Source organism: Limulus polyphemus, unplaced genomic scaffold (assembly GCF_000517525.1).
Source record: "Limulus polyphemus unplaced genomic scaffold, Limulus_polyphemus-2.1.2 Scaffold1464, whole genome shotgun sequence".
NCBI lineage: Eukaryota > Metazoa > Arthropoda > Merostomata > Xiphosura > Limulidae > Limulus > Limulus polyphemus.
In genome coordinates, this window is record NW_013667074.1 from 133,865 (window position 1) to 143,816 (window position 9,952).

Here is a 9,952-nt window from a genome sequence, read left to right on the forward strand (position 1 = left end):
AATTCCTGTTGCTATATTTAAGACGTGTTGGTATATGATAAATGTAGTCATTTCGGAAATATTCACTGATATGTAAAATAAGAAAAAAAACGTGTACAAAAACATAGTTTAAGAGTGTAATATACTTTTCAATACTTTTAATATACGTAGGTCTGATATTTCAAAGTGTAGCGAGAGAAATAATAAAAGAAAAACGTTATAAATATAAATAAGTTGTATTTCAACTTCCCAAACTGTAAGGTTTTAAATGAAGTCGTTTTTTAAGAAAAGATATGATAATTGATTAGTTTCTTGCACACCTTGATATAGCGAAATAAAATAAAAGTTTAATAACAGAGAAAAGCACATATAAACATTTTACTCGCTTCAAGCGTTTCTCTTTCTTCGTCTCACAAAAACATTTGGCTCATTCTAATAATTAAGTTCAAACATTCAATAACTTTTCAGAACCTTAGCAATTGATATGCTGATACTGAATCATAATTGTCAATGAATGTAAATAGATAATGTAAGGTAGGTTTCTTAAGGTAAACTTGGTGAAAAGTAGATAAAAACCAAATTACATATTAAATTTAGGTCTACAATTTATAAATTACATAAACAGTTATAAATACAAAACCACCATTCTTGTAAGACAAAGTCTGTCTTGGTAAGCAAAGCACAGAACTCAAATATCTTAATCAGTTCCGCACTTGTTAATAGTATTTGGCTCTGAAGTGGTTTAAGTTTTTTGCCACATACTGTCCAAGTATCAATAACTAAGATCTGAGCAAAAAAATTGCTTCCATGTGGGTCTCGAAAAAATAAGATACAGCTAATGACCGGGGCACAGGGATAAGATTTATTTGCACCCCCCACTTGCAGTAACCTCTAAATAGCAACTGGTATCTCTCAGGTGGAAATGACAAACAGTTATGTTGGGTATTTTACTACGTCATTGTTTATTTTTTTTTGAGTGGTTGTGTCAGTAATTGGTATTTTCATTGCTGTATTTAAAGAAAAGTATAAATGATCCACCGTGTCTTAACTCTGGTTGAATGAACCACTTGGCAGAGCAAAGGGGATCAGCAACAAAATCATGTTATTAATGAATGTATTATAAGATGACATGAACAATTACAGTCTACTCTCACTTCTCATTAAACGTACTAATCAGGCTTTGAAACCTAATCAAGTGACATAAATGATGAACACATTATACAGGCACACATCCTTTAAGATTGTAGGACTGTATCTATTTCAGATTTTATAAAATTTACAAGTAAACATAAAAAATAATACACTTAATTACCATCTTATCTGAACGCTGCCGCTCACCATTCAGTAAGTTTGATGTCGCACCCAATTGGTTGAGAACCCATGTTTTATAGTCTCACCCAATTCATGCAATATGTTGGACCACCGTGTCCTGGCCTAGGCATTTCACGTAAAACAGAACGATTAATATTAAAGTATTATTTTCACTTAAGAGTTTTAAAAACTCAATAATATACCTAGCTCATAAACGTAGCAAGTGATGGCAATGCTTAGTTTTAATTCTCAATTGTAAGATTAAAAATAAGAAATGACTAACAATAAGTTAATTGTACAGCGTTTCAAATGTAAAGGAAAAAAAACAGTACTTATATAAACATCACATTAAGTTTATAAATCACTTCACCGAGTTAGAGACTAAGAAAAGTTCGACAAGACTCTAAGATCATAATACATGAAGTAGAAGTTCTATGAGAATACAAAGTTTAATTATTTTTGTACTCGGTAAATAAATAGAACTATTGAAGAACATTAACAGTATATAAAAAGTTTTGTTTTTCATGTAGTAACACAAGTAACCAAAGTGCCAATCTACACACAGCAGTCAAATTAACACAAAATTTCTGTCTAAACATTTTAACATTTGTTTCTGAAGTACACTTGCTAATTTCCTGAAAAGGAACATTCCCCAGTTATATGTTTTAACAAATTGATCTTTAAGTAAATCAGAAAAAAGTACTCAGTAATCGGTTAAGTAAGTTTTGTTACTGATTTAAACACAGCAACTAAAGTAACTGTTGAACAGCTGTAACTTTTCACTGTTCTACGTTGTTAATAATTAAAGCAGTTACTGTTCTGCACAGGTTTAAACTGTTGGGTGGACAAATCACAGTTAAAGGTGTAACATCTCACACCTCCGTTGATCTTTATTTCTTCAACCGACAGTCATCTTGTTGTTGGTTTTAAAACGTAACAATGGGTAGACTGCTAGATCTTCAACAGCTCATAATTATAGAAAAACAGCAAGATCAACGTACATGTAAGATTTATCGCTCTGCGCATGTCCTTCACTGTGATTCTCTTGTTCTCGAAACTCTACTGATCAATAATAAGTTTTTGTTATAATTAACAATGTACATGAAATGTTCTTGCTGGATTAAAATAAACACGCTTCCTATTAATGATATGGTGTAAAGCACTTAAGCTGGAGAAGCATAAAAGTTTTACTAGGCCTATCAGAAGGGCTTCACGTCTGACTGCAAATATTGTTTATGCACTTCTGATTTGAAATCCATAACAAAACATTTAGAAGAATGTAATAAAACAATATCTAGAGTAAAACATAATTTTTATCGAGTTTTAAATTTGGCGTAATCGTTGATTTTTTAGTCCATAAAAGCGGTACTGAATATAAACTAATCTCATTTCGGTGCGTCAGCTAAGTAGAAGAATAAAAAGATATAGTTACCTAAAATAGAACATGTTTCAATTAAAATTTTTAACTGCCAAATCACTTTGTACACAAGTGTTGACAGACCATGTTTCGTTTAATTGCTACAGCAATAAACCAAGTTACTGAATACAAAAATGTGTCAGTTAAAACTTTAAAACAAAATTACTGAATACAAATGTGCATCTCCTGAAAGTTGGAACGATATTATTGAACACAAAATGTTTTTCAGCTCAAACTTTAAAACAAAATTACTGAATACAAATGTGCATCTGCTGAAAATTGAAACAACAATACTGAACACAAAATGTTTTTCAGCTAAAACTTTAAAACAAAATTACTGAATACAAAGGTGCATCTGCTGAAAGTTGGAACGATATTAATGAACACAAAATGTTTTTCAGATTAAACTTTTAACTGTTGCTCTTCTGTCGAAGTTGGAACGAACAAAGTTTTTCAAAGTCTGCAGCTTCTTTTTCAAGACTCTCCACCAGGGCTCGTGTAGACTTTCTCTCCACTAAAAATCATTAAAAAAGAATATAAAAATAATTAATATTTATATCAAATCGTTGACATTATCACGTAATGAATGTAAAACGATTCTTGAGAACTAATTGGTGTCAATGACAGACGTTCTTCTTTTAATTCGATATTAAAACTTGACAGATAATCTCACAGATATGTATCATGGGATATGTCACCTCACTTAACGTCCGACATTTTTATTTGTCTGAGTATCCTACAGTAGTTAATTGTTGTAGCTTTCATAATTTCTTGACAGGTTTTCTTCAATACTCATTTATATATTTAATAAGTAAAAGTACCTTTTGCGATTCTCTTTGGAAATTTGATTGTAAATATTGCTTGATATTATTCACCGCAGAGGGCGTTATAATACTTAAATATAGGGTACCGTCCTAGAAGCTTAGAGGTAAGTCTGAAAGTTTATAACGCTAAAAACTAGGTTTCGATACCCTTGGTGAGAACAACACAGATAGCCCATTGTGTAGCTTTGTGGTTAACAACCAAACAAACAAGCAACAAATCATCTCTTGAAAGAAACATCAACCGTTATTCCCCACTAACGTAACAAGTTACTCTCGCAAACGGTGTATGTGTTTATAACTACGAGTTTCCTCAACTAAATTGTATTGTCGCCTTAATTACCGGTTAGGTTCTTGATTCGAGGAAAACAATATCCACTGTGTTACTTAAGTTCAGAGTACAATACTTGTACTTTTAACATTTGGCTTTATAGGTATAATATAAATATATTTCACTCCTATCTATTGCTCTTTCAATTCTTTTTCTGTTTAAAAATATTAAATACCCAACTAGTCGATGTCATGAAATGTTTTTGCATTTTTTAATTTAGGAAATACTGACTAGAATATATTATACATAATGAAAAATAAATATAACGACCGTGAACTCCAGAGAATCTTACACGTTATTTCATTTCTTCAACGTTTCGGTTTTACGCCTTCATCAGGAGCACACAATTTGTATATAATGAAGGCGTAAAGCCGAAACGTTTAGTAATTAAAACAATTTGTAAGATTCTCTGGAGTTCACGGTTGTTCTATTTTCTTACAATACCCAATTAATCGTTTTCGTCATACTCTACCAACATAAAAGTTAAGTTATAGTCAAGAAAATGTCTCCTGTACGTAATCATAGTGCTTGTTTTTGAAGTGGATTGACGATTTGACATACACTTGTAACAGTTTTAGTTCTTTCTCAATTGTTTAAACACAAACTGTTTTTGAGTTCTGAGATTCTAATCGAACGTTGTTACTCGTTGAGCAAAATTTCAGAAAAACAGAACACCTGGGAACAAAAATATCAGTAGCTATGTTTCTTGTCTAAAATTACCCAACCGAATCGATATTGGACGTGTGAGTAATGGAAAAGTCAGGTAAACCATACAACCAATGGTCAGTCAATATCGAGAAGAAACTGGACCTACATAAGCTTTGGGATCTCACTCTTACAAGTTTGAACAGCTTGTTTATCACCGGAGACTTATAGCCGTTGTCTTTTATTCTTCAGATAACATGACAGTGAACGTGCTTCTACTTTCTAGAAGTTGTGAAAAAGAATTCCTTCTATCTACGTGCAATTAAATCTTTAGTTCTTTAGTTCGTTAACTTACATTTTAACTTCTTGTCACTCGCATTCATATTTCTGGTGAAACATTCAAAAGTTTCAGGATTAATTTTTTATACCACGTATGTTTTTGTAAGTTTTTCTGACATGTAAAATTTAGATATTAATTTATATATTTTTGTAAGTTTCATGTTACTGGTTAGCTTAATTACCAGATAAGATATTTTACACTGATTTTTGATAAATCTTGAACAACAACTACCAATACATAAACATGTGTCACAGCTTTAAGTTCAGATTTTCATCCCCGTTACCCTCACTAGTTATTAAAAAGGTGCTCACCCCATACCCTCTCTAGTCATTAAAGAGGAACTCATCGCATACCCTCACTAGTTATTAAAATTCACCTCATACCTCACTAATTACACAGGCCTGCGATGATTTATTGTCTGGAGATTTTTACATGTTCTACAACAATTCCGGTACACTGAATCCGAAAATGATATCTATGTTTCTCCATCATGTACAGATTTTTTACAAAACGTCATAACGCAATACATAAAAAAAGACCAGAATACGTAGTTTTGAGACTAAATGACGTAGATTTCACAAAAAAATCATGATGAATGAGGATGCATATTCGTTTGACATCAATGTTCTTCCCTTTTCTTCAGTTTGTTTGTAGGTTTGTTAACAAATATAATAATAAAAAATTTCATTGTGTTAAACGAAATAATAATTTCATCTAAGTAAGTTTTTCTTCTTCCCGAGTTGTTAAAAAAAAAATCCTTATGTGATACAAGAAAAAATGGATATTTTCAAAATCTGCTTAGCTGAATTATGGATAATCCGTTATTAAACCCAAAACGACTTTTATGAGTTGTGAATTTCCGGGCCTGTGTTATTAATGAGGAACTAATCTCATATCGTCTATTTTTATTAAAGACGTGTTCACCTAGTACCCTTTGTTGTTATAAAAGAGGGGGTCACCTATAGCCACCCCCTCTATTTATTAGACAGGCCAAAATATTTGCATGTTGTTCTATATTGATGTTGTTGTCTACATGCATGGAGTAGTTATTTAGTAAAATAACTAAGTAGTAACAGAGAAGGTAACTTATGATCGGACAAACATGCACGAGTTGTTATTCTGGTCTATATAAGTTGTTTTGAGAACTTGTTCATCAAAATACACACACACACACACACCCGTTTTATATAAAAGAGTGTGCTTCTGGCATAATCTATTTCGAAACAGGTCAACGCTTTGTTCAGACAATTTCTCTGTACTTGGTGTAGAGTCTGCCTAGTTACGTGCTAGAAGTTATAGGGCGTCAAACCGTTATACTGTCCAGAAATGGAATGAAGCAAACAGACATTGCCAGATTAGTAGGATACCCCCCGTGTACAGATATTAACCAGAATTCATCGTTGTCACCATGTTACTTGGGAAGGACAGCGTACCAACTTACAGTTAGGACACTAGAGACATGTCATCTTTTCAGATGAGTCATGTTACCAGCTTGTTATAGTTGATGGTAGGATTCATGTTCGTCGTTTGCCTGGACAACAGATGAGGGAAGACTGTATTTCTCACAGGGAAAACACAAGAGGTGGTGCAGTAGATGTTTGGGCGGCTGTTCATCATGGTGGAAAAACTGCTCTTCATATCCTTCAGGGAAACTTCAGTAAAGTCTCTACAGGCATCACATGGAGACGATATTTCTGCCATATGTTAGGGCAAGGTTTGGCAATAACTTTGTGTCCAGATGCCACCAACCACAGTGCGCGTATTGTACAGGATTATTTCGAGCAGTAGGACTTTACAAAATTGCCATGGGCAACAAAGTCTCCAGATTGTAATCCCATTCAGAACTGTTGGGCAGAAATGAACTGGAAAATTGCTAACCACGACCCTAAACCAGCTACTGTAGCCGAGTTGCAGCACCTTCTAGTGACAAGTTGAGATGAAATCACGGTGGATTACATCAATAACCTCATCGACAGTATGCCACGTCGCTTTGCTGAGGTTATTACAATACGAGGAGAACCAATCAAGTACTGAATGCTAATATGAACTGATATAAGATTACAGAAGCTATTTATAATAATATCATGTTATATTTTTTCATTATACACATCTTTTTACAGGTGTTTGATCAAATTGTTTGCTGTTCAAGAAATCGTTCATGATGTCCATATAACTTGTCTCATTATGCAAATCACACATGTAGATGTTTAATATAACACGCATTTCTCAGCTACAGCGCTAAGTGTGTTTGTATTCGACCTTAATAATAATGATCTCATTTGTTGCAAAATATGCAAACATTTTGAACAAGACTGTAGTTCACAAAGTTTTTGTACAAGCTGTTCCGTTGCAACTGTTATTTTCAGTATAATTATTGTGAAGATCAACATTTGATTTGTCTAAACACACAAAACTGACATTAAATGAACGCTACTGTGTTACATATCTCGAATATAAGTGTTTAAGTTCTCGGTACTTCAGTGAAATATATTCTTATAGGAATACTCTAAAATTGTTTGTAGTGTATTTCAATTAAGATGATATCTATGAAATAAAACAAAATTGAGTTAACAGTAACCATCTTTAGTCTATAACGAATGAAGGCATATATAAATTAAAATGGCATTGCTTGAATTATATCAATACGTAATCTAGTGTTCTGATAATATATGTTCATTTAGGGAAGTTGATAAACTGGTTCAGAAAGAGGATAACGACTAGATCAAAAATTGATGAAAAATAAACCGTTTAAAGTAAATTTTAAATAGTTCATAGTTTGAGAAAATTAATATACTCATTCACTACGATCGAAAGCATGATCAATCTGTTAAAATTCCTGTTAGGTTTAACGTTTGGTATTCACAGTTGCTGAAAAATGCCGCTTACTTCAGGCAAACAGTTTGAAAAATACAGTTTGCTTATGAGGTTATTGAAAAGAGTCGATGGCAAGTGATGTCTAGTGCGGCCTCTGGTAATGACGAAAGATGTCTAGCTCGATCTGTGGTAATTACGAGTGATATCTAGCTCGGACTTTGCCAATAATGAATGATGTCTAGCTAAGTCTGTGTCGATAATGAGTGATGTCTAGCTCGGTCTGTGCCAATAATGTGTGATGTCTAGTTCGGCCTGTGTCAATAATGGGCGATGTCTAGCTTCCGATAAAACAAAATAGGCATCACTCATTATCTGCACAGACCTAGCTAAACATCACTCATTATCGACACAGAGCTAATTAGACATAACTAATTATTGACACAGGCCGAGCTAGACATCACTCATTATCGATACAGAGCTATTTAGACATCACTCATTATCGACACAGTCTTAGCTATACATCATTCATCACTGACACAGGCCGAGCTCTGACATCACTCATTTTGACCATAAAAACACTGAAGCATCTTGTAGCATAAAAGCACACTGTGGCATTAAATCAGTTGTCTAATTGTCACATTCGCCATTGAAAGGGACTTCAATGTTGCTAGATTTCACGGGAATCCTACAGCCCATAACCCGCTCATTACAACATTGAGAGCAAGATGGCGACTCTCATGTTGCTTTGAGTGTCGAAATTGGGGGTATAGAACAGTGGTTCTCAAACTCTTTTAGTCTGAGGCTCCTTTGATGTGAATGAAAAAAGTCTGAGGCTCCCCAACTTATAAAAATGTCTTAAAATGTTCCCCCCCACTACTTCAGCATGGTGATTGAAAAACAGTGCTGTAGTAAAAACAATAACATTACCTTTCGACATACAGTATAATTTGATTAATTCAACATAATTTTTTATTGACTTATTGAATATTTAGAATTAAAATGTATTCATCATCTTTGTTTTCGGCCCATATTTTGATGGACCCTTAGAAAAAGCTTCATGGCCCCCAGGGGGCTCGCGGCTCCCACTTTGGGAAACACTGGTATAGGAGAATGGAAACTATCATATGAAGTGCTAAGTTCTGGTGCTACTGTTTGTTTCAGGTGAACATGCTTGGGTTCGACGTAACCTGTTCTGCAGTTGATCCACTAATAACAGTTAAAGAAGCCACCAATGTTTTGTTGTATTGTGACATTCTAAGCAGTGCTGTAATTCCACTATGGAGAAATACAATATTTCTTTCAATACGATAATGCAATTTGTCATGTATTGTAGTAATCTGAAACAAATAAAGTGTAGACTCTATCCTGTCCAGCCAAAGGACCCGATTTGAATCCAACTAATCCGATGTCAAGTATGTTCAAAAACTGTCCAAGAAATATTAATGACACTCTCCAAAATTTGTGACCGTGTCGGCATGACTTCGTATTTATTAACTGTAACGAAGTTATTATTACGTATTTATTTTTAATATGAACGTTGTTTGGATTGAATTTGTGACTTAGGCGTCACTTGTATTATCAGATATGTGTTGCGTATAACGAATTTGATATATTTTTAATGCCAACGTTTGTTTCAAATAAGTTTATATTTGAGAGCATGTATAGCTTACCGTGTTAGTTACGTATGGCGAAACTCCCACCAATTCTCAAAGATTATAGACCATTCATGAACACAAAGAATCAACTTCCGTAACCGATATATCAGAAGTTTCTAGAAAATGTGATTCGCCTATAAAAGCAACAGATAACAGAGAAGAGACAGGTCTACTATGAAACTGTTATAACCGTGTGAGCTATAAACTGTGATTCTGCTAACCCCTATCAACCGGAAAATATACAACATTAAACCAGGAACAGTTATAAATTTCGAACGTTAGTGAATTCCAATCAAACGTTAATATCTCTCCTAGAGTATTACTAATTTCTCATCGGACATTAGTGATTTTGTGAAAATATTATCTTACTTCAACGGGCCAGCAATTCAGTGTCTGAAAAAGCTAGCTAGATAGCTTCCCGCCAATTATATATACGTACAACTCGCTGGATATCAAGGAGACTCCGAACTTTGTTTGTAATAATTAATCATAATAGTTGCTATTGTAAATTATACTATCGTATATATATATATATATTAAAATGTATTTGTGTACAAAACAAAAACGGTGTGAATTAATCTTGTTGGCGAATAGCGTAAATAAAATAAAATATCGGCATATTTCTAAACACTAAATCCA

General features: G+C 33.5%; 1 protein-coding gene across 1 annotated transcript in view; it reads right to left on the reverse strand.

Annotated features, from left to right (window-relative positions):
- Positions 1–304: 304 nt before the first annotated feature.
- The window catches only part of LOC106463702, an 89,874-nt gene continuing 80,226 nt past the window's right edge, over positions 305–9,952 (reverse strand). The window contains exon 13 of the mRNA XM_022391285.1: positions 305–3,221. Coding sequence (XP_022246993.1) covers positions 3,118–3,221 — 104 coding nt within the window. The 3' untranslated portion in view covers positions 305–3,117. The remainder of the gene's footprint in view (positions 3,222–9,952) is intronic.